Raw genomic sequence first — 25716 nt, 5'->3', positions numbered from 1 at the left:
CGGCCCCAGGTAAGCGGTGCGGGCCCGGCCGGGGCCGTGGTCGGGGCGGGGGGCTCTGCCCGGCCGGGCGAGGCGGCTGCGGGGCGGGAGGCAGCTGCGGGCCCGGCCCGGTGCCCGCCCGTCGGTGCCGCCGCCGGGTGCTGCCCGCTGCCAGCTCGGCCCGGGCCCCGCGGTGGGGGGGGGGAGCAGCCGCGCTCGGCCGGGTTCGGGCTGCGGGGCCGGTGGGGGCCGGCGCGGGGCAGTGAAGCCCGAGGGGCCGGAGCCCAGCGCCCGCCCGGCCCGGGCTGCCCAGCGCCGCGGGGCTGGGCCCTGCCTGCGGGGAGCGGAGGGTCCCCCCGGCCCGGGTGCCCGGCACGGCCCGACCCGCGCGGGGCCGGGGGGCTCATCTCCCCCCCCAACCCCCGCTGGGGCCGGGAGGGGAGGGCTGGTGCCTGGGGGCTGCGAAAGGGGCTCGGGGCGCTGCTGCGGGGCTGGAAACGGGGGTGGTGCAGGGCTGGGAGCTGGGGGGGGGGCGAAGGGGGGTTTGGGGGGCTCAGCCTCCACTTCAGAGCCCCCAAACGAGCCCCCGGGGCCTGTCTGGGAGCACCAGAACCGCAGCGCTGGGGGGTGGAGGCTGAGTCCTGCGTGTCTGGTGCTCCCAGACAGGCCCCGGGGGCTCCTTTGGGGGCTCCGAAATGGAGGCTGGTCCTGCGGGTCTGGGGCTCAACCCAGGCTGCTGGGGCTGGTCTCAGCTCAGAAAGGGGGCTTAGTCCTGGGCTTTGGTGCTGGAGAACAGGTTCAGGGGGCTGTTTTGGGGCTGGAGAAGCAGGATGGGGGTCAGGTGTGGGGCTTGGAAAGGGAAGCCAAGTCCTGTGGTTTTGGGGCTCAAAGGTGGGTCCAGGGGGCTGCTGTTGGGGCTCAGAGTCCATTTCTGACCCCTAAACAGCCCCCAGACCTGTGGTTGAGCTGCAAGAAGGCAGGGTTTAGCTTCCCTTTCTCAGTCCTGCATTTCTGGGCCTCAGAAAGCAGGTGCTGGGGCTGGGAGACAGAGGCCTGGTCTTGGGTTTTTGAGCTCAAAAAGTGAGGCTAAGTCCTGTGTTTTTGGGGCTTCACAACTGGTCCAGGGGGCTGTTTTGGGGCTGGAGAAACAGGATGGGGGTCAGGTGTGGGGCTCGGAAAGGGAAGCTAAGTCCTGTGGTTTTGGGGCTCAAGGATGGGTCCAGGGGGCTGCTGTTGGGGCTCAGAGTCCATTTCTGAGCCTCTAAACAGCCCCCAGACCTGTGGTTGAGCTGCAAGAAGGCAGGGTTTAGCTTCCCTTTCTCAGTCCTGTGTTTCTGGGCCTCAGAAAGCAGGTGCTGGGGCTGGGAGACAGAGGCCTGGTCTTGGGTTTTTGAGCTCAAAAACAGAGACTAAGTCCTGTGTTTCTGGGGCTTGAAAACTGGTCCAGGGGGCTGTTTCTGAGCTAAAAGCCAGAGGCTAAGTCCTGTGTTTCTGAGCTCAAAACCAGAGGCTAAGTCCTGTGTTTCTGAGCTCAAAACCAGAGGCTAAGTCCTGCGTTTTTGGAACTTGAAAGCAGAGTCTCAGCCATCTGTTTTCAGCCCCAGAACCAGAGGCCAAGGGGGCCTGTTTGTGGGTGGTGGGAGGGTGAGAGGGGTGGGAGGGTGGTTGGGCTGGGTGGTGGGAGGGGGGTGGGCAGGGCCTGTGGACCCTCACCGGAGGTGGGGGTCCATGCGCGGGCGCCCCGGCAGCAGGGAGGCTGGCATGCACCAGGCCGAACCTCGCGTCTGAGATAGTCTCTGGAGCGAAAGCGCTTTTTGGGGAGGAAACACGAGCAGACACCGTCTTCCAGTTCCCCTGTTTATTCCCCCTTTGTACAAGACTGGGACTCTTTATTCAATGTGTGCATGGAGTATGTACACTGTTAATAAACTAACTGTGTAATATGTATGGAATACTGAACCATGATATTAATACGCAAGCTGTGACAGTGATTGATTTACGACCTTGTCAGTCACCACCACTGCTGTCATGAGGCCGAGCCCTAAGGAGCCGGAGCTGAGCTGCGAGGAGCCCCCGCTGTGCTCCCAGCAGGCTCCCAAGGAGGCCCAGAGCCAGGCGGGCGCAGGCAGGTCGTCCCCAGCCAGGAGCGGGGCCCCGCGCAGGGCGGGAGGGAGGCGAGCGGAGGCATCGTCCTGCTGCGAGCAGGGAGCCGGGCGGCTCCTGTCCGGGAGGAAACAAACCTCGTGGTGCTCCCGGCTTCGCTGCGGAGCGCAGAAAGGAGGCGCGAGGCCGTCGCGCGGTGTCGGCAGCCCCTGGCCAGGACACAGAGACAGGCAGCGAGGCTGGAGCTGTTACTCACCAGGGACACAACCCCCCAGGCTCCTCAGGGAGAAGGCACCGGGGGAAAACGTCCCCCGGCTCACCAGGCAGCGCCTCCGAGGTGCCCGCGGGGGCGAGAGGGGCCGGGATGCAGCCCCTGCTGCCGGACACGCTGTCCCAGGCTCTGCGCGCAGGCGGCAGCGTCCCAGAGCCGGCGCTGGGGCGACGCGGGGGCGTTGGCACTGGCCGTCCCAGGCAGCCCTGCTGGGGCTCCTCTGTCCCTGGAAATGTCAAAAGAAAATAAAAAGAGAACAAAACTAAACAAAAAAAAAACCCCAAAGAAATGAAGGGTGTTTCAGGAGAGGCCCAGCACCACCACAAGCCACCGCAGGCCCCACAACGGGGCCATTCCCCAGCGCAGCCTCACCCGGGCGCAGGTCGGGGCACCGCTGGAGCTGGAGCTGAGCTGTTGGGAGCCAGCGCTGCAAGGAGCCCGCGCGGTGCTCCCAGCAGGGTTTCCCGGAGCCAGGCGGGCGCAGGCAGGTCGTCCCCAGCCAGGAGTGGGGCCACGCGCGGGGCAGGAGGGAGGCGAGTGGAGTGCTGGGGTGAAGCTGCGGCATTTGCACTGGCCGTCCCAGACAGTACTGCTGGGGCTCCTCTGTCCCTGGAAAAGGGGAAAAGGAAGGGAAAAACAACACAAAAAAAGGAAGGAAAAACAACACAAAAAAAAAGGAAGGAAAAACAACACAAAAAAAAGGAAGGAAAAAACAACACAAAAAAAAGGAAAGGAAAAACAACACAAAAAAAAAAGGAAGTGCAGGGCGTTTCAGGAGAGGCCCAGCACCACCACGAGCCCCCCCAGGCACCGGCTCGGCCGTGCCCACCCCGCCGGGCGCCCCGCGGCTCCCCACGCTCAGCGCTGGGGCTGCGGCACAGACACCGCGGCCCTGCCGCAGCCTCCCCGGGCAGAGCTGCCCCGCGGGGCTCGGCCTGAGCCCGGCAGCAGCCTCGGGGAAGGCAGACGCTGCCCCGGGCGGGCGGGCGCCCCGGCTGCATTTAGCACTGCCGAGCCCAGCGGGACCCACACGCCGACTCGCGCCCCCCCCCCCCCCCCCAGACCGCCCCGTGCAGGCGACAGCAGCCAGGAGCCACGAGGCAGGAGGGGTGTTTCCTCGCCAGCAGCTGGGCACGGGCTCCGCAGCCCCAGCCTGCTGCTGCCTCGGCCCCCTCGGCCCCGCCAGGTGCCCCCAGGCACAGCCCTGCCCAGCCGCCACCTGCGCAGGCAGCCCAGCACCCTGCTGCCCTCGCGGGGCCTCCCGCTCCGGGGCCTCGGGGACCCTCCGGGGGCCCCGCCGGCAGCGACGGCTCCCCGCAGCCCCCGCGCGCCTGGGCACGGCCGGCCCCTGCACGGGGCGCTCAGCCCCAGAGCCGGGGCGCCGCTCTGGGGACTCACCGGACGCCGCCTCCCTCCCGCGCCGGCGTTCCCCGTGTCCGCGCTGCGCTCCTCGCCGCGGCTCGGGCTGAGCCTTCCCCGCTCGGCTGCTCCCACGTGGCATCACCTGCGCTGGCAAAGGCCCTCGCCCCCTCCGTTGGCCCCGCGGCCCGGCCCGCCGCCGCCTGGCCCGGGGCCGCCCCCAGGGAGGGCTCCGCGCCTTCCGCCAGCGCCGCGCCCGGGCCCTGCGGGCGCCCCCCAGAGCCCCCCCTTCCGCCCCCCCCCCCGCCGCGCCGGGTCCGGGGTCCGGGTGGGAAGGGGCTCCCCGCACTCACCGGGCCGGGGCCGGGGCCGGGGCCGGGGTCGCCGCCCGCAGCAGCAGCCGCAGCCGGCGGCCGCCGCAGCGGGGCCGGGCGGGGCGGGCGCGGGGTCCCGGCGCGGCGGCGCCGCCTGGCGGCTGCGCTGGAAAGACCTCCGCCGCTTCAGGCTGTTACCGCCGAGACTCGACACGGGGATTTAGTTCAGCTAACAAAACCGCTGCTCCCGGCAGCGAGCGCAGAAAAGGTCTCCCAGAGACACGTGCATTCACCTGCTCTCAGGGTGCCACATGGGCTGGCGGCTCCGCGGGGCCAGGGGCCGGCGACACCAGCCCGCGGGTCAGGGCCGTGGTGCCTGATGCCATCGCCCTGCAAATCCTGAGCGCTGAGGGCTGACACAGATTGTTTTGCTCTGAAAGGAACAGTGCCCTCACTGAAAAAGGGAAAGGCATAACACAAGCTGGGAGAGATTTGCTCCTTTAAGCAGATCCAATTCAAGATATTTGTTGTTCTAAACCTAGAGGCCTTTGGTGGAAATCCCAGCTCTGTGGTCTTCCTCATCATATCTATACTCTTACTTGACGGTGGGTGGCAGCAGCCCCATCAACACACTATTCACTAACCCTTTTCCAATACTTCTACAGTTCAAGTGCCAAAGCAATACACTGGAAATGGTTACAAGCTTTCTGACACTTTTAGAAGTATTCATGCAAAATATTTAACCTGTTAGCTATTGTTTTTCTCTCCTCATAGACCGCAGCAGCTCATTTGTATAGTGATTTATTGATGGCCTAAAAGTGCATTTCCATAAAAACCTGACATCAGTGTTCCCTGCGTGTGTGTGTGTGGACATGAAACAAAAGATTTTTTTGACTCTTTCCTTGCTCCCAATTGCTTGGCCAGCCCTGCAATGAAAACAGCACATCCACAGTATTTCCTTTTTGAGCTAATTTGACTCCAAATTCTCTGCTTTGAATGCTGCAACTCCTGGGTTGCAAATTCTGGTCTCCCACAGGCTTCCCCCTTGTCCTTAATTGGACTGTATTAATTAAATTAATCAATTATGTTGCTGTTACTCCTTCAACAAATTGTGTCATCCTGGGCTGCTAAACCCTTTAGGACACAGCTTCATAGCTGAGCTGAGCAGAACTTTCTTAGGAATCCAGGCACTTACTGAAGACTCTCCTGCACCTACAACAAGAGGCCTTAAAGAAAACTTGCAATGTAACCAAGAAATTTCACTATATATTTTCAGGACGGAATCTGTTTCTTCTCTGAAACACAACGCTCAAATATGGCTCAGCAAAAATGACCAGACATATGGAAATGCATGACAATTTTTTTGTCCACACTTCTCCCCTGAAGGACTTGTGGCTCTTCAATAACAGAGCATGTGTACCACAAGGCAAAGTCCTTTCCTACATTTCCCAATTAACCCAGCAGACTCTTTTTCAGGACTCTATAAAGCTAGTGTGTTCCCTAATGAGACCAAAAACTGGCAGGATCTGTTGAAATGGTTCTCTGTCTTTTAGCCCAAGGAAAGAAGAGGGGTCACCTATGGCAGCTGTAGTCTCATGATGAACAACCAAAAAAATGATTAATGAAAACAAGCATCTTAACACCTGTTAAATGCAAGCTTTTCTTTCTGTGGCTCAGTCCTCGGAGGGGACAGGATGAGCACTTGGACCGTACCTGGGTGCATCTGAAGTTTCCCTCCTAGGCTGACTTAAAATCTTTTGCACACCAGAGTTGACAAATCAGCTGGATTATTAATGGTTTGTTGTTTGGGTTGGGGTTTTTGGCCTTTGCTTTTGATAATCCTTCATGTGAGTCTATTAAGGCAAATTTGTTTTTGCCTGAATCCTGCTAAATTATCACAAAACATAACTGTTTGGCTTGAGTCACTCAGAATATCAACCTTTGCATGCCTAGCTCAAAGCTGAAAAAATCCCCAAGCCCCAAAGCCCTCTCAAGTGATTGAGGATATACATCGTCTGCAGCATATCCAGTTACACTCCAGCACCATTCTCCTTCTTTGACTTAACTAACTGCTCTAATTTATTTTTACATATTCGAGTCAAAGGATGTTCAGCCTCTGATTTCTGTGGCAGCTGGTCAGGCTGCAAGTACAATGTTGTGGCTTATTTGTGGGATGACACCAGCAGCCTTGGTCTTGCTTAGGCCAGGCTTCACTGTGAGGTCTGCTTAAATAAAAATCCTCCAGTAGAGGATTTTCCTAGTCTTTGTCTGCAGGCACCACGACAGCGAGTGATTTCCCATCCCATGTGACTCTAAAATGAAAGCTAGAAGGAGGACAGGCCAATACGTGAGTTATAGCTGAACATTTTCACACTTACGGAAAGCATAGTGTTAAACGGCGATCGAGCCTGTCCCTCAGCTTCTGCACGTGGATGTTCTTTTCTCCTGCTCTTTAGCAAAACCACTGGACAGCCAGACCTCCTGTCGGTATAAATCTGCTTCCCGCCAGTGCTTTCTGTGGAGGGCTGCTGCTCTGCAGCTTCTGAGGCACTGGACCTGGAGGAAAGATACAACCTGGAATAAGTAAAACAGAGACTGGAAAGATAAAAGCCCACAATGCAAGACTTTTAGTTTGCATATTAAAGTAGTTCTAAATCATAGCATCCCTAAAGGAATATGTCTTGCAAATAAGGCATTTAAAAAACTCAGGTTTAACTGGAGGGTCCCTCTAATGATGTTATAGTACAGCTACACAGTCAGAAATTACTTTAAACTCCTTTTGATTGACTGAATTTCCATTAATTTCAGGTGTTGCACCTGCCCCAGGCCCATTTTTGTGGTTGAAGAACTATGTTCTCCTCCTTTATAAAAAGCTTTTCTTCCCTTTGTTGGGGTATAAAATGCCCACGCAGACAAGGGAAACCAAGTCCTGCACAGGGAAAGCAGCTGGTCACTGACAGCCATCAGACTGAAAAACCCGCAGTAACATTAAGGCTCATTTGTAACCACGACTTTAAAACCATTCTGGCAGATGATGATGAGGGGGTGGCTTTTTGGTTTTTTCTACACCTCCATGAATAAAATGCAAGCAGCTGCATCCCTTAGGTTTTTGGCACAAGGAGCTTGACAGGTGCCTAGCTAGGGTTTGGGAAGGCTGGGCCCAACTCTGCAAACCTTCTCCTAAGGCAAATGGTCAGCAGCAAAGCTAGACAATGTATGTGCAAGTCAAACAGGCTGAGAAATTGGAAGGAAAAAACCCTCTGCTTTTCTTGCGACTGAAATGAAAGGCAGTTGCAAACAAAGAGCTGCTCACTGCCCAGGACTCAGGAGACGGCTGTGCTGCTGTGTGTCCTGGTGACGAAAAGCAGCCTGTTTCTGTGGGGCTGAGCTGTGTGAGCTCGTGTCATGGCTCTACTGACAGTCCCAAGCTGACGTACCCCAGGCTGCTGGTGTTGTAGGGCTCGCCTTGTAACTTCTCACCGTCAGCCCACTCCTTGGCCTGGTGTCACTGGGACACTCGAAGGTTGCCGCAGGCTAAGCTGGAGGCCGGCCTGGACGACCAGTGGGCAGCAGACCCTGCAAGCAAAAACAGGTGCTGGTTTCTGATAGCTGTCTTTTGTAATAGCTGCAAAGATAAATGTGTATCTTATACAATTAAGCATGACAATGGCTGCTAATAATAATAAAAAAAATACACGAAAACTCAAACAACAAACCTAACCAAATCTAATCCTGAGTTTGTAGAGAACTTGTCACAAAAGAGAATTCACACAGCTTTACAAGGCAGCCTTGGCTACATGACAACACTTCCCCTTTCTTTCTTCAAGGTGAAGTGGCTGGCATTTAGTAACCCTTTCTCACCAAAATCACTTCCTTTACAGTATTTTCAATGTCCAGTACAAGGCTAAATGCTCTCAAGGTAGACACCCCTTGTCCTCTGTAGAAAGATGGGAGCTGCTTGGCAATACTTGAGGGCTGCATTTCTCCCCAAATCGCCTTGTTTTAGGACCACAACATATTCCCTTTATAGAATAGCAGAAGACAACATCCTCCCAAATGCAGTGCAGAGCAGAAAGTACCTGGCAACTTTCAAACTCCCCATAGGAGGCTGGAGAGTCACCATACTGCAACGACTCTGTTCCTTAGGAGAAGTGAAGCCCATTCCCAGGAAACTGCTCGAGGGACCCAGCTTCTCACAAGGTGAGGGGGCGCAGGCCCTGGTGTCCTGCATCCTGGCAGGGAGTTGGAGCCGCTGGGCCCTTTGGCAGAAGATCAGGACTGCATCCCGCTCCGGTCAGTCTGCACACAGTGCCTGGCACAAGCGGTGGAATGGGGCTTTCTTTCTCTTCAGGGTTTTCTGTTTAGCAAGACAGCATGTAAGACAGTCTACCTGGGGATGGACTTTATTCCCCTAGTGAGTAATTAGATTACTAAGCAGCTGTGCCTCCCACTATTAGCCCACTAATTTAATAGTTAATAATTTAATAATTCATTCTGTCTTCTGACGTTGCTAGCCTGCAGCTCAGTAACTGTAATGGCTTTTGGCTGAGCAAGTGCATCAGACAAGCTTTAAAATTACATCTGCCAGTTCTCAGCTGCTGTACGTCAGTGAAATACTGCTGCTGCTCCTGTCTATGCCTCTCTCCTAAGTGCTTACCTACATCTCCGGTCTGGTGCAGGACTGCAGGAAAGGTGCTTCTGTCCACTGAGTGCAGGCTGACTGATCCTTGGCTATGTCCTCAAGAAGAATCGCCATCCCTCCTGGCTCCTAAGGCATGTTCTCTAATGGCAGAAGTACAAGAAAAGACATAGCTAGTGTTGAGTTTGTCAGGGAGCCACAGAATAAAAGCAAAGCCAACAAGACAAGAACGGCAGAACAGCAGATATGAGCACTGGGGCGAGAACTTGCGCAGACAGTTAACTAACATGTCCACAGCATGCCAATGTCAGAATCTTTTTCCTACTGACCTTAAATTAGAAAATGCAACAATTGTCACTGTCCTAACTGCCCCATTCAAATCTCTCACCGTTTCCTGCACTGTGAAACCACTTCGGCCTGAGTCACTTATTTTCCCACTTGTTTTACAACAGCATAACTCCATTGGGTCTGAGTTGATGCCTAAAGCATAAGGATGTTGAAGACAGTTTGGGTTCATTCAAGGAATGTTTGGGCGGTATTGTATCAGCATCTGCTTCAATTTCTGGAAATTTTCAACTTAGTTATTCGCATACAGACCAGAAGTAAAATGAATCAGATGTACACAGGTCCTCTACATAAATACAGAAAGATTTGTCATCTCAATCATTATAGCTTCTTATGCATTCATTTTCTCAACACTCACTGGGGAAAGCTCAGTCTGAGTGGGGTACATGCTGCAAGAAATAACATCAGTGGCTCTATCCCCAGGATAGCCTTTTCTATCTCAGTCTATTCTGAATCATGCGGACAAGAAGTACAATTCAGAGCCAAGAATCTGGGCTGCTGTATGGCATGCCCTTGTAAAGAGTGAATGCACTGCCCATTGCCCTGTAAACTTACTTCATTTGCACACACTGCAAGTTAAGCAAGGTATATGATTGCTCTGAAAAGAAAACATACCCTACAGTTGCACAGACCTAAATGCTAACTGCACTAAATGTATCATACTGCTATTTCTTCACTTAAAAAACAACACTCAGCCTGAAACATATACCTCAGAAAAATACCTGTAAATAAAAAGAAAAAGTACAATCGAAAACATTTTATAAAACTTGGGTGTCACAACTTGGCTATGTAACTTAACTATAATAAAAATGTTTATGAGAGAGAAACAGACACACACACATATACAACATCTAGTGCTTGTCTAAACCCTGAATAGAAAAATCTGCTCTTTGGTATTGCTAAACAGTATCAGCTGCAAGTGCCTAAAACATCTAAAGCCCCAGCTTCCAGCCTCTGCTCCACCCTCATGACTGTGTATGGTTATCATCATTTTACACAGACTTTACTGGCTGCAGGTTTCCAAAATAGTTTACAGCCAGGCAGGGAAACAAAACCAGCAAAACATGCAAGTGTCGTCCTCAAAGGGCTCAATCCGGTCGTCATTAAATTCAATGGAAAATCTTCTACTGCCTTTATTGGACTGAATGTCATACAAAATTTAAAATGACAAAAATTTAAATTGATTTGCAGTCAAAGTCATGACCACTCAGCAGTAAAAAATAACTGTAAACACGGAACAAATCAATTAGCCCACAGAGTGTATCAAAATAGTTAAAGAATCTCTTTAGTTTGATCCCTATAATTATGTTATGGGAACATTTTGTCAGTCTTCTGCAAGACCTGCATCAAATTAATGTTTTACTACAGCATATTCAGAGGCTTACCAAACACAGGTTATTTCAGTGAGGAGCAAATTCAAGGAAAAAAAAAAGGCAGCAGTCCTCCCTTGCTGTTCATGAAGGGAATCCAGTCTGAGGGCCCAGTGCTGTCTCATTAAAGGCAAAGTGAGGCTTGGCACTGACCTCAGTGAGCAAAGGATCAAGTTCCTTCGCTCACCAGAACTGGAGAAAGAGGCAGTCCCTAAGGCAGTCCATCCCTAGCCCGGCGGGGATGAGTCACGACCAGCACCTTACCAGGCTGGCCAGCAGTCGTGGGTATCCAAACCATGAGCACACGTTACAAGCTTCCTGTAAGGTTTCCCATCCAACATGGGAAATGCAGTGTGCTGGGGCAGTTTCAGCATCTAAAAGATTTTTAGGTTGGAAATTATCTCAATGGGAGCTAGGCTCAAATCCAAGCAAGCGTTACAGATGCATCGATCCCATGAGCCCAGCATGACCACCAGGAACGTCTCCAAAGCAGCTGGGGCTCCTAACAGACAGCAACAGAGTTTTTCTGTTTAAACCGTGAACGTACAACATGCAACAGCACTTATTATCCACTCGGTGTTTCAAACTAGTTCCCTTACTCCAACAGTTAAGGGTTCAAATGGCAAAAATCAGGCATAAATAAAATCGGATGGGAAAATGTGTTGCGATATATTTTAATTATATAAATGGCTTGGAGTTAAAATTTCTTTCTCTGAATCAGAGAATCACTAGGTTGGAAGGGACTTGGGGAGGTCTCTAGTCCAACCTCCTGCTCAAAGCAGGGTCAGCACTGACTTCAGACCGGTTGCTCGGGGCTCTGCCTGGTCAGGTTTTCAAAAGCTCCAAGGAAGGAGATTGTGCAGCCCCTCTGGGATCCTGTTCCACTGCTTGGTTGGTCTCCTGGGAAAATACTTTTTTCCTTGTGTCGGGTTGGAACCTCTCCTGTTTCAGTGTATGACTAGTATCGTCTCATCCTACCCATGCAGCTTCACAACGAGCCTGGCTCTGCCTTCTCAGTAACCTCCCCAGAGGCACTGGCAGGGTGTTGTTAGGTGCCCCCAAAGCCCTCCCTTCTCCAGGCCAAACAAGCCCAGGTCCCTCAGCCTCTCCTCACAGGACAAGTGCTCCAGCCTCCTGACCATCTTGCTGGCTCTCTACTGGACTCCCTTGCTCAGGTCGTTAGATGGTTCTGATTAGCAATTTGTTTACTTGGGCCAAAGTAAGTGAAGTGGGAGCTTGAAAAATTGGGGTAGAAAGCAAAATTATACTATTTTATTATATTATTTCTGACAGAAGCTTGGAATTTCTTGTCTTTCTAAATCACATTAGCAGCCATTTTAGAGAAAGGAATATGGTCAAAAGAAAACAGAATATTTAAACTGATTTGTGAACAGAATTCTCTACAAGAGGAAAAATCAAGTTTTTGCTCTCGTACGCTCTCCTATACAAGCAGAACTCAGAATATGTTAATAAGATGCCTAATCTTATTATCTATCAAATATCTATTATATTAATGCCAAATATGATTTGAAATGGTTGTTCCCACCTAGTGATAGAAAGTGGGACATTGAAATGGGTGGGAGTTTTACCACTGATGTGAACAGATCTAGGACTTCAGCACAAAATTTTCTGCCTATATATCAATGAAAACATTCTGAAAATATATTTAAAGAAAAAAGAACAGGATTCTATACTTTTTTTTTTTTTCCTGCAAGGCAAATGCCTTTTGTCAATTTATTTTATCTTTCCACTATATAAAAGCAAAGCATTAAAAAAATGGACATAGCTCTTAGAAGCAGCTAGGGAAATGCATACGACAGTCTGCTTCTCAAGGCAACTTCTATAATGTATATAATTTGTTTCTTACTGGATTATCATTTGACCCATTATAGTCTGTCTCACACACTCAATCTGGTGCAAAACTAGACTGACAGAGACACTGTTTCCACTGTGATGCCCTTTTAGCTGCAGCATGAAATCAAATCAATCTTTTAGAAAAAGTCTCTTTTCTGCATGCTGCTGGATCAGTAACACACTGGCTATTACTGGAAAAAGCAAAACACACAGTAGACGTAATAAAATGCAAAAATAAATGCCTATAGTGTCAGCTGTTGACAAATGCCCCAAAGTTACTGTCTTTTAATATTTATCTTCTTCATTCAAAATAAAGAAATATGGTAACCTTGCTAATAGCAAAATTTTAGCTAGTGATATTTCCAGTGGCAAAACTATACATCCAATCCATAGTATCAGAACACGTTCATTGGGGCAGTTTGTATTAAAAAATATTCAGGTCACATCTGCTGACTGAATGGATGCCCTTGTTACAAAAGATGCACACAGAATTTGGTGCATTATCCATTATTCTGCTTCCTGTATTGTCTTCTATTCTTCAGCAACATCATGTTTGTCACAAAACCTTGAGTACTTTAATTTTACTCAAGAAACAAGTGAACAGGTTTAGAATTGATGCCTATGATTCTCTATAAATGTCCTGGAAGAAAAATTCTCAGAAATCCTTGTCCCAGCCTGAAAGTTCATCCGGAGGGGTTCCCTCTTCAGGTGGATAGGAGTCAAAGTAGCTGTAATCAGTGGGTCCAGACAGCTAGGACATTAAAAACACAAACAAAAGGTTGCTTCAGAAGGTAACTTTTGAAAATACTCTCCATTAATTATGCATCACGTTTTATTGCTACCAGCAGAGGAATGAAAGGCTAACATGGTAAGGACGACTTCTTTCAATGGATGTGTCTCATCATTCTTTAAAAGATAAAACTCCAATAATTAGCTTGACAATAGAACAAAGATACTAGTCTCCTCATAGAAAAACACTCTCCAGACACTACCAAATGCTACATCTCATCCACAGCCCACAGAAGTTGGTAAGAAAACCAGGCCGCAATGAATACAGTTTTGATTCAAATTCATGTAAGACTGCATGGAGTAGCTACTCAGAGAAGACCTCAGGATTATTATTTGTTATTATTAAGCGAGTTTCAAATTCTCCACTCTCATCTTTTATCATTTTAGGGCAGAGAGAAATGGGCTCTTTAAAACAGGAAGCTTATTCAAGGCTGTGCTGTAATTCAATATCATGAGAATATGGGAATTTGTACTCTGCACAGTGAACAGTGCATCTTAATAATGTGCCTATTGCCCAAGAAAATACAGCGTTTCACTACTCATCTCTCACCAAACAACATTTATTTTAATAGTGGTGAAAATCTAATGTTAAGCACACAGACAGAATAATATTTCCACTATTTAATTGAATTTAAGTTATCTGTCACTTGCTGGTCTTTCTTTTCTTCCTTCAATTTCCACTAAAAATGGTGAGCTATAAAAATGCAAGTGCTTCTTTGGGAAATCCTGCACTTGACATTAGTTCTTTCTTTGTAGCCAAGCATCTTTGCAACAGTAAAGCATTATGATACTGAAAGCCAAAGCCCAATACCTCTCTTTTTAAAGGTGATGTTAATTTCCTCACTTTCAGACCATCCCAGTTAAAACCATTCAACCACCTAATTAAAAAGAAATGAAAGAGAGAGAGACAGAGAGAGACAGAGAGAGACAGAGAGAGAGACTATTTTCTGTTAGAAGCACTATATTATTAACAGCTTTAAAACATGAAAACAAGGGCTATAAAACATTTTATCACAGGAACTTCCTTCCATGTGACAACACAGTTGTTAGAACAGGGACACTGGAGAACTGGAATTGCCCTACAAGGGAGTGAGTGGTAGCAGGGGGAGCTTCAGGGCCACCAGCTACGTCGCAGCTCCTCTGTACAGAAGTGCGGAAGAGACAGCCGGGTCAATGCACACGGGTACATGTATGTGGACACACACGTGCAAGCACAGCCACGCACAGATGCGTGGCCCCCCCCGGGAATTCCACCTTCTTTTAGCAACGTGAGAAGAGGTTTCAAATAGAAGCGTCAAAGTGCTTCTTTTCCCAATCACAAACCACAGGCCTTAGGAATAACTCATAGAAAAAAAAAAAGCAGGAAACGTCTAATCCATTGAAGACTGAACTCAAAAGTATGATTCCCACTGATACTGGAAAAATGATCACAGAATGAAACAAACAACTATTTTTCATCTCTTGACATCTCCACATGTGACTCATTTTGCAGGAATAGGGTAAAACAGTGATAATACCACCCAGAAATAGCTCTATAACAGAGAAACGTAGAAACAAAGTAAGGAAGGTGGCCTTTGAAGACTGTAGAGTTGAGAGATAGGCACAGAGCAAAACAAGTAAGTTAGGTAAAATTCACCACAGTTCAGAGACATCTGGCTTGAAAGAGTGCCAGGGTAACACTGTTCTTCATTGAAATGCACATAGATGAGATAAACCTTCACCTTTTTTTATCTCTGCCTCTCACAACATATGACTACATTGCAACTGGAAGCACAATTTTTGTTTGGGCAAGCTTACCTCACAGAGAGCTTTAATCTGGGTAGCTCAGGTGGCAGGACAGGTTTCAGCATAGACAATACTGACTGTGTGTTGGGGCAGCTGGCCCATGGTAAAGATCATGCCACCAGTGGACAGCAAGTAAAAAGGCAGGGATTTTGCAAAGACATCTACTCTAAAAAATGCACACTGCGGTACAAAGACTGGCGTCCTTCCCAATTTCTGGGCAATGACAGCTATGAGGAAGTATTTAACTATTATTAGATGGTTATCTTTAACCAAGTACCAATAGAGGTAACAGTACTTGCCCAGTGGGGTACACTGCTGTTAACTGAGACATTAATTAAAAAAAAAAAAAAAAGAGAGAGACATGCTAGACATGCTAGGCAAATACACTGCTACTACAAACACTATACAGAGAATGATCCAAAAATTTGAAAAGCAGACAAGAGGGTTTCTTCATTAGAAGAAAGAGGACAAAAACTTAATGTTGCTCTAGAGCTCTTAACTACTGTTCTTAAACAGCAACTGTTTGGTTTTAGATGAAAGAGTCTGGAGGTCCAACGGGGCAGATAATCCCATAAAAATGGCATTGATTTCTCCGAGACCTGAATTAAACTCCCACATCAACAACCCCTGACAAAACCAGTAAACAATACCATGTTTCTAGCTGATCATCCTGAGGATTTATGTTTATACCGTTGCCTGCTGTAGGTGCAAGTAGATGTGACAGCAATGGAGATATCTCTATTACACAGTCTGAAGCACCTGGAACTTCAAGGGCTTACTGAACTGGGTTCTAATATAATAAAATTATTTTCAACTCCAAAACCAAATTTTCTTTTTGGCAGAGGTGTCTCTTCACTTACCTGTGCTTCTTGATGTCATTAATTCCATTCCTCAGATTGCCTAATCTTTCTGTAGGATTTTGCCTTAAAAAAGAAAAAAAAGAAATAAAGGCAAGAATTCAGAAAATATTCTTAATTTTGGAAAAGGGAATCACATAGGACGACATATGCCTTCCTGGCTGCTTGCATTAACAGTTACACAGGCAGGAAGCTTGCATACAACATGTGGCCACATAAGGAGGAATAATCAGGTGTTGCTCACTGCTCCTTTCTTCTGGGAAAGGAAAACCTTCCAGGAAGTCAAGACAGCGTCACTCTGCTGTGAGAAGCAGGGAGGGAAATGAATTGGTTGGAATTTTAGTCATACATCTTTTGCTTCTTGGCAAACAGGCCTGTCCACGAGTTACAAAAGGAGGCAGAGCAAAATTTGCAGCTACAGAAATTCTTTCACTTCTGCCACATAAGCCTGGTGTGTCCTGTTCCTAGTGCCATGGTTGAGATCCCACCGGAGCTGGGAGTTCAGAGTCAGCAGTGTCACCAGCCATAGGCTGTGCAGGGGACGATGCACTAAGATTTCTGAGTTACGCAGGCCTTTTAGAGATATCTCTTTTTTGTGCATATTCAAGTGGGCTTAAGTCAGGCCATAAGTGCCCCAAGCTTTCTGTAGGAGCTATAATTGTAAGTAATTTTGGAAGCATTTTTTAAAAAAACTGCACTTAATCAACAGAATTAAATTTTCCAGCTCCTTGCAGAGCCCTCAGTTAAATGAAATTGCCCTAAGACATGAATCAGAAAACTGCAGGAAAATCCATAACATCCCACAGAAAAAACCCAGAGCCTGGGTTTGTAGATGATACCTCTGCAGACTAAGAGGTGTGACAAACACCCAGAGGCATGCAGACATACCGACCATAATCAGAATGGATCAATGTTAAGCAAAATGATGTTCAATGGAGATGTCAGAAATATAACACACTAATCTGTATCTTAAATAGCTCAATTTGTCCACTCCCATGCTCTACCGCAAACTACCCCACCTACCTGCAGAGTCTGCGGATCAAATCCTCAGGCCGCCGTGTTATTATTTTAGGAAAATCCAGTTTTTCAATGCCTTTGAGAATCAAATTATAGGTCATCATTTGATCAGCCCCAGAGAATGGCGGACTAGAAAAAGAAAGCAACACTGTTAAATGGAATGGCGGGTGAGAGCAGATTTGGCCATTTCTCACCAAAGCAAATATTTGAGAATACAGAAAACATCGCTTCCCTAGGTTTACAACCTTCATTTTGCCTGTTTAAGATATTAGCAAGGTTTGGAGCTGGGAAGTTGCCTGTAGGTACCAGGGAAAATGCGTGATCATATGTGTTGGTCTAAAAAAGCTCTGTCCACAGCGTGACTCAGAGAAGCTTCCATGTTGTACTAATGTAGAGCAGTCACAAAGAGTCACCATGGGAGTGTGTGCAGGGGCAAGGAACAAGCCCCACTTACAGTTCATCCACCCCACTGCACACATTCACCCACTAAAGGAGAAAAGAACAGGAACACCATCATCAGCTAAAGCAGCTCTCCACCAGCCACCTATAGCCTGTGCCTGGCCCTTTTCTCGGATGGATAAACCAAAATTTAGAATATGGCCCACAGTTTGGTTGCCTGTCACGTTTCTGAAATGAAGGAAGACAAGGCATGGGTAAGAAGCAAAAAGAAGTGCCATTTTGCAAGTCACTCCTGTTTATTGATGGGAAAAAGGACAAACTTTTAAAAATAACTTAAAACACGAAAGGAAAGAACTTGAAGTAGGAGACGCTTACCTGCCAGTAAGGAGTTCATACACAAGAATCCCAAGGGACCAAAAATCCACACTGAAGTCATGGCCTTTACTCAGAATGACTTCAGGGGCAACATACTCAGGGGTTCCACAAAACGTCCAGGTTTTCTGCCCTGATCCAATCTTCTTTGCAAATCCAAAATCAACCTGTTTAAAATCAACATATGCTGCATAATGCAGAGGTGCTTTGCATTGGGAAGCTTTAAGGTCTTAATCGCTTCCACATCTCCTGCACCTCCTGCAGTTGCCAACGCTACAGCTAAGACAATGATACAGTATTATTGTGAAGGAGAAGGAAGTAATTCCACTGGATTACTGAATATTATAGAACAGTCCCATTTACTCTCACGGGTAATTTCCCGAGTAAGTCTCCTTTTGGATAAAACAACCAATGCTTTCTTTGAGGACCCAGGACTTACAGCCCATGGAGAAGGATGAGTTGCTCACTCTCCTCAGCGTGGATGTATCAAGCTCTCTGAAGAGTACTCTTTGTATTTTGCTGTCACAGTCAAGCGAACCAGGGGCTCTTCACTGCATTCCCTAACTATAGAAACAAGGTAGAGCCTGGAATTGCTTGAGGCTGGATAGGGAGGTAATTCCAGACCTGGGAAATGTGCCTCTTGCCTTTATATTAAGACTGGCTGCTGGGAGAAATTACTTTTGCTGTAGATGCTGTGGCGAGAGCTCTTGGAAGCTGCAAATCCCCAGTCTGTTCGTGCGGTTGCAATGTCTTTGCAATGCCTTTGTTCCTTACTGTGCAACCAGCAACTTGACCTCTTTTCCTCTGAAGAGTGAGGGATATTAAACTCCAGGATCCTGGTACTATAATTACATGCTGCCTATTTGTATCCCCTTGCAAGGAAACAGGTTCAAAAGGATAACATTACATCTTACCAGTTTTATATATCCTTCAGCATCCAAAATTAAATTTTCTGGCTTCAGGTCTCTGTAGATAATTCCTATATGATGCAGATACTCAAAAGCCTCTGTCACACACCCAACACAGAACTTAGTAGTGGATTCATCAAAGCTGCCTCTGCAACAAAAATAATCACTATCCTTGTAGAAAGAATTAACTTCTAAAAAAGTTTCACTCATTAAGCAGATAAGATGTAACACCTAGAATATTAACAGCTTTTTTGCTTTAACGTTCAGTATGTCACTCATGCGGCTGAAGACTGAACCAAATGTCGTTTCATTGGACAGCCTTTGAATCATCACGTGTTCTAGATCATTTTGACTCTTGCGATAATATTTTATATTGATACATTATCTCTCATTGCAAAAAATCCAAAGTTCTAGACACACTGCAGGTGTGTAATAACCTCACTCAGTAATAAAATGCAACCACTAGATGATAGCATACAGCCAAACTACATCACAGCTTAAAATAAACTTTGAGGCCAAGGAGTTTTGCAAACAACTGAAAGGCCAGGTGGTATTACAGAGCACAGCCCCTCACCTTCGCAAACAGAAATTTGCCTTACATGCCCTCTGTTGCAAGAAAGGGAATAAGATCTTTACTCCTCATCTCTTTTATCTACTCCAAAGGACAACACTTCCAAATGCATAGCAAACCAAGCATTGTGTTCGGACAGCAGTACCGTAATAACTCAAGAGTACCTTCAACGAAATTAAAATAGTATTTCTTGCAAAATTTGGTTGTTCCCATCCTGACAGACTCCCATCTTTCTGTACATAAAGAAACAAACAAGAGGGACAATCTCTACTAACTTTTCTGCAGTGTCTACATGTGTGTGCTTGTACAAATGAGTTCTGCATTGGGAGGCACATGTGGCTCTGTAACAAGCACTGGTACGGAGAATATCAGGGTCATAATCTCACCTCTTTGCCTTTCAGAAAGTAATGTCCCTGCAGAGCAATCAAGGATTGTAAGGAAATCTTGCTCACATTTTGATCAAACATGCAAGGAAAGGAAAAGTTGTATCACATGCACCTCCTGCTGTGTGCACTCAAAAAACTGATCATGATGACAGGAAATCCAGGAAGGCAAATGTCTTGCTTGTCCTATGTAGCTACCAAAGATCCCAAGACACTTAAAGCCAGAGTAGGGACTTCCTTGGTAGCTAAGAGGTGCTTCTCCCTCCCTCATACAGACTGTCTACTTCCAGTGTTCTCTGTTTGTGGGTAGTTCTTAGGATCATCACTGACCCTTCAGCAACAAATGGCACAATATTCTTACGGCAGTGGTACATGCCATGGTTCTCAGTAGGAAAAGGCTGCTTGGCTGCAAGTTAACTGATTACAAAATGCCTCACCTTAGGAGCCACTTCACTCATCCCTCTCCCAAACATTGCAGCCCCCTCTCTTTTTGTATATAAAGCTGCCATTCAGGCTTTTATAGGACTTTGTCTATGCTGCATGGAGAGATGGTGAATGGTGGTGGTGGGCAGCAGCAAACCCACAGAGACTAGCGTTAGCATCACTAGAGACAAATGTAATCTCCTTTACCTACATAAATGGGGCCATGGGAGACATACTGAAACTAAGAATGAGCAATTGCAGCGGTAATGTCCTCCAGGCAGCTCAAAGCACAATGCTCATGTGATCCTGTTCTCGTCTTGTAATACCTCCACTAATACACTACTCTACTAAAATCACTCAGACATTGCAAATATAGGCACAATTAGAGAAAACATGCTAGCATTGGCTCATGTCAGCTCTGGGGAAAGTGGCCTTCATGAACGTTCAGATGCTCCAGTGGTCTCTTTTCTCATCGCCAATGTTTGCATTGATAGTGAGACTAACGGAGTGAGACTGGCAGGTTTTCTGGAACGTATTGGCCCTTCTGTGAACCCACCAGGATGTTTTTACTTTCAGCATCCAGTGTACACAAAGAAGTCAGGATTGCTCACCAAACTCTCTAAACTTATCGGGGAGTGGGGAAGCAGGAGTGGTACCCAAAGTATTGGAGAGGTATGGATTTAGAAAATTTGATCCCTTATCAGTACCAGTCTCTGAAACAGAGCTGTACCAATTCAGTTAGACAGAGAACCTATTCAACAGATGCATGCAGCTGACTACTGATTTTAAAGGACAAGGTTCCACTTCATTTGTTGTTACCTGTCTCTCAGCAAGCTCCACAATTCCCCTCCAAGGCAGGCCTCCAGTAGCATGTATACATACTTACTATCCTTGAATGTGCGGTATAGTCTGTGGAGACAAACAGCAGCAATTTATGAGAAGCAGAATAAAATGCAAGACTCACAATGCCTTTTCTCCAGAATTCATGTATGTCAAACCTGATCGTTAATGCTGTTAAGTGGATCAACTTTTAAAGAAATCTTAAGGTCAACTTACTTTACAATGAATGGAGAACATATCTCCTCGAGGATTTTCTTTTCAGAGTAGACATGCTCTTGTTGTTTGGTGTCCACTACATGTTTCTTCTTTATACACTTCATAGCAAAAGCCACATTCTCATTTTTCACTTTAACCTGAAATGATGAGTATACATAAGGTAAAGGAAGTAAGTTTTACCAACCTGCTCTTAAACAAAAGTGTTGACTTTGGATACAGCACAGGATTGAAATTGATGGCTGTAACTATGGATGAGTTCCAGATTTTCTGCAGAACCATTCTGCATGATTTTAAGCCAGGCACCAGTTTTTTTTATCCCCACTTGTAAAATGAGGAGAAATGTTCCCTTTACATATTTTATGTAAACAAAATATCAGCAGTTTGCATAGGTACTGTATTTTACAATTAGTTTATAGCACAACAGGTCCTAATTTCAATTAAGCTTTCTAAACACTAACATAATACAAAGGAACAAAAAGTAGAGGAGTTTATTATGAATGCTTATGAATGAGTTTGCATTACACTAAATCAATATACAAGATGCAATAAAAAGCTTAAAGTTAAAACAGGGCTTCCTGTAAACCAAATAAGCAGCTATCAGTGTTCTACAGCTGTCTGGGAATTGTATTTGTATTTTATTTTCCAGGTGATGATGTAGAATTCCCACAGCTGGCTGTCATCCAACGTGGAACAGTTTATGAGAATTTCTAATTTGTTTTATGAAGCATGAATCACAATAAAACAATAGCTTACCTAAATACTGAAAAGGATTTCTCTGGTCACTAAAATCACCTAGCCTCCATTGATTTACCATCAACTTCAGCAGGCTGTAGAAAAGTGTTCACATTTTTTTCAGACGCTTGCTATTGAGCCTGAGAAGTCTGGAGTTTAAGACTTCATTCTAATGGAGCTCTTCCTATCCCAGAAACACAAGGAATGGCTTAGAAGAGCCATTAGAAATTGTTGAAGATGTCTAAGTGAACACAGCTCAGAGCTAGATCACACTGGTTACAGTTGCTGTGGGGCATATTGAGGCAATTCTAACAGCAAAGAATATGTGACCCTGGAGATTACTCCAGGTCCAGGCAGAATCTCTGGACATGGCCTGCAGTTCAGGGAACATGATACAGACAGACACATCTGTAAATTCTACATGCACAACACGGACGAATAAGTCTAGTGACCAGAAAGACACTTTTAACAGCAAGAAATGAAGGCACAAGAGAATGGATTTGTTTCATTGAAAGTCAGAGTTGTGAAAATATTTATTGACTATGCTTTGCTCTATATGGAATTATTTCTGTCTGAGAGAGAGAAGCATGCACACTAAATGTTAAAATCTTCCAAATGTTTCAGCAGTTAAATCAATTAGGTAAGACTGAGAACTACTTGCATATGTTTAAAACAAACTCTTACAAGCTCAACCCTTCCGAACCCACCAACGCCCAGAGTTGTGACAACTTCCAAATTCTGGAATGGGGAAGAAGGGAACTGGGCTACTTTCTCCTTCAGCTGTATCATCTCCAAGGAGACCTCTCTGGTCAGCTGTCCACAGAGGGATCTTCTTCTGAGTTAAAAAAAATTAACATAGGTTAGTATTTTTCCTGTGAGCAAGCTGGATCACAGTACTCTAACACTCCTGTAAAGAAAGAAGAGAAAAGCCTTCTCATTCCCTAACAGGATCTTCACTTTATTCCATTCAAAAGTATTTTCCTTCTGGACGTACTTTACAAGTAAATTAGAACTGAACTGCTACTAAAGTTCACCGAGTACAAACAACGGTATTTTTACGAAGAGCTGATCCATGATGAGGTTCATAATTACACAGTCGGCTTACAAACTTCAGGCACTCCAAGTCGGAGATTCAATTTCTGAAGGACTGTGTACCAGTGCCAGTAAAATGATCAGAAATAAAAGTGCAGCTGTATTTTTGTTCAGAAGTAAAACATACTCTGCTAATCTTCCAGTGGTGCTCAGGTTGAAATCAGATGCAGATAAGCTATAGGTATAGTCCACAGCCAAAAGCAAACCCTTTAATAGCACCATTGCTACCCTGAAACATAAAAAATAGATTTTCTTTTATGTCTGAATACTTCCATTTGAAATGGCAATTTCCCTCTTATACAGTAATCCAGTTTTATTAACTCCTATGGCAAACTTTAGGGGTTTTACCAGTGAAAGAATTTACCATCAGAATACAAATGATAACTACATCACTTGAGCACAGTTGCATTTCTTTGGTTCTTTGGTTTTCTATTGACAGGGTGTAGAAACAATCCTCATTTCAGTTCTAGTAAATGTATGAATTATTTGGATAGAAGCAAAATTTAAATATTTAAATTTTGAACAAACAAAATCTTTGCAACATAGCATTTTGCTCTGGTAGTTTAAAAAAACGGGGAAAAAGACAGATGGTTCAAGAAAAGACCCCAGAGTTTTCTACCAGGTGTTACGCAGCAAGTATAAAATGATACAACATTATGGTTTGGCACTGATTAAAATGGTGTTGCAACTTCCTACGCTCATGAAAAATCACATCAACTCCTAGAACAAAATAATTTCATCAGTAATGTTGTATATTAACATTATCTATTTTATTAGATTACTATTTTTATTATTATTATCTTTTTTAAATGTCAAATGATGGCTGCTTACTGAGGTTATCTAGGTCTTCCTGAAAGTAGACAGAGCTGGTAAAAAATCAAACGAATAGCTTTCACCAAAAATACTTTTTCAAAAGTCATTTGAAACTTTTTGTAACATATAATGCATATAATTACATATAATTACAACAAAAATGCCACCCTCAATGCTTGAAAAACATTAAGCATGTCTTGTATAACATTTTCACTATTTTCCTTTTTAACATCTTTGATATATGAAGAACTGAGGTTTTTTACCATGAAAAATAAATTCTATAATCTCAAACAATTATCTAAACATCAGTCTTCTTGCGACTGAGAAATACAGTAGACATTTAGCACTGTGTTTGTGTTCACCGAAATGATCCACTAAGTGCTCTCTTCTTTAGCTGCATATATAAATACAGTTTGCTCCGCGAGTCCTTGGCTGGAAGTCAACATATTGAGATTCTATATATTTTTGTTTCAGAAACAAAATTCCTTTGGCTCAATAAGCATATGAATACAGTTTTATTATAGTGATTGGTCTCATTCCTAAGGGCCCGTCTCCACCAGCTACCATCCATGATGTTACTGGCATATCTAACACTCATTTTTATGATTACCTAATAAAGATGTGTCTAACAAATGATCAGACTTACTTTGCATGTCGCTTTTCATCAGCGCGGGCCAGGTTAGCTACATAACCCTCAAGGTATGTTTGGAGCTCTTCAAAAGTTCCAACAGTTTGATTAAATGTCCTAAAACATGAATGAAATAGCTTAAACTACTGTCCATATGGTGAAGGAGAAAAAACAGAAATCCGTGTTGCTGTACAAAGGCTTTAGATTGCCTCTAAGTAATGACCCAGACTGAACTTTACACTATTACTTTGATGATACAACTTGAAGAGCTCTGAAGATTTCTGCTGTAAGGAACTTCAGTTTCAATCACTAAGTATGCAGGAGACCAAGATTCTAGTCTGCACTGTGGCTGTTCACTAATTCAAGAGAGGACACAATCAGCAGGATGAGAGAGGCAGTAACCCGCTGAAGGACCAAGATTTGGTTTGCAAGAGGGTAGGGGGACAAAATGCCTGATCTCCTCAAGTCACTCCCTGATACGTTTAAATAAGTCAGAGAAGGCTGGGTGTGCTTGGCCTCCCACACACACTTGGTTGAGCCAGAATGCTTCCCTACTCTTAATCCTCAACTTTAGTCTCTTCTAGGACAGGAACCTGTCTTAGTGCCTTCCGGGTGACCTATCTTCTTCAGTTGTACAAAAATATACTTTCCATAAAGGGCTCAAACTCTGGCCTCTTATAGAACAGTTAGCTCACTGAGCCACTGACTTGTAAACTAAACTGCCCTTGGAGTCTCTCTCCAGTGCACTCAACAATTAGGTAAGATTAACCAGCAGCACTCCAACAGAACAAAAGAGAGCAACTGGTCCAAGCTGGTTTTAAATCTGTGAAACGGGCATGTGAAGGAACAAGGTTCAAACCTGAGCAGACCTCTGATCACTGCTCTCCACTATTCTCAGCAAGCCCTGACATCCAGCAGGGAGCATGGCTTTCTTGCCTTTTTCTGTTGGAGCAGGTCTCCCCTGCTCTAGGTAAGTAAGCCAAAAAAAGCTCACCAAGAGCCTGATTCGTTCACCACTCGTGGTTTCACTCATGAATAAGGATCCTCAGAATAAGGATGTAGGTCTTCAGCACTGCAAGAACCTCCTCAGCCCTACTAGTCCGCAAAGGGCATGACTGGTGTTCCTTGTGTCAGTGGAGGTGGAATGTCTGACCTCCTGGCAAGAGTGGTTCCCTATTCGGTGTAAAGAGGCACAGAGACTGTGGCTAAACAATCTCCTGCAAAGCACTTTTCCCACTATAAATGGAATAAAGGCACCTGAACACAGGGAAAAGCCTTCCAATTAGGCCTCTACCTTGGTATGTGTGAGACTGGCGTATACCAGGCAGAACTATGCATTTGGCTGCGTGCCTGCCTTGACAGAGGGACATCCCAAAATCAGGGACATGCAAGGGCTTTTGCTCTTCACTGAGCCAATGAACATTACTTAATCTATGTGAAACATCACCACCACAAGGAGAGAAAAAGAATAACTCTGAACTACTCTTAAGTTCTGTGCTCCCACACCTTCTGTGAGCCTCTCGTCATTAGGTCTTTGTCTCAAGCATAACCACAGTGCAGCACTTACTCAGTATTCACTTAAGAAAAAAATGTGGTTATGTGACACTGATGTGACACTGAAGTCACATCTTGCTGATGATCTACTGAAAGAGACGGT

General features: G+C 46.0%; 1 protein-coding gene across 1 annotated transcript in view; it reads right to left on the bottom strand.

The window, feature by feature from the left end:
- Positions 1-1822: 1822 nt before the first annotated feature.
- Positions 1823-25716, bottom strand: part of PRKG2 (protein kinase cGMP-dependent 2) — a 57817-nt gene continuing 33923 nt past the window's right edge. Inside the window, exons 11-26 of the mRNA XM_064510391.1 lie at positions 24078-24176; positions 22211-22361; positions 20795-20931; positions 20558-20647; positions 18368-18509; positions 17457-17620; positions 16689-16811; positions 15669-15731; positions 8684-8808; positions 8106-8383; positions 7464-7602; positions 6405-6600; positions 3752-4480; positions 2726-2962; positions 2339-2579; positions 1823-2240 (exon numbers count right to left, since the gene is read on the bottom strand). Coding sequence (XP_064366461.1) covers positions 8766-8808; positions 15669-15731; positions 16689-16811; positions 17457-17620; positions 18368-18509; positions 20558-20647; positions 20795-20931; positions 22211-22361; positions 24078-24176 — 1012 coding nt within the window. The 3' untranslated portion in view covers positions 1823-2240; positions 2339-2579; positions 2726-2962; ... (3 more) ...; positions 8106-8383; positions 8684-8765. The remainder of the gene's footprint in view (positions 2241-2338; positions 2580-2725; positions 2963-3751; positions 4481-6404; positions 6601-7463; positions 7603-8105; positions 8384-8683; positions 8809-15668; positions 15732-16688; positions 16812-17456; positions 17621-18367; positions 18510-20557; positions 20648-20794; positions 20932-22210; positions 22362-24077; positions 24177-25716) is intronic.

The sequence above is a fragment of the Dromaius novaehollandiae genome, chromosome 4, assembly GCF_036370855.1.
Source record: "Dromaius novaehollandiae isolate bDroNov1 chromosome 4, bDroNov1.hap1, whole genome shotgun sequence".
In the NCBI taxonomy this organism is placed as follows: Eukaryota; Metazoa; Chordata; class Aves; order Casuariiformes; family Dromaiidae; genus Dromaius; species Dromaius novaehollandiae.
Note: the sequence above shows the minus strand (reverse complement) of the source record. Positions and strands in the feature narration are given on the sequence as shown.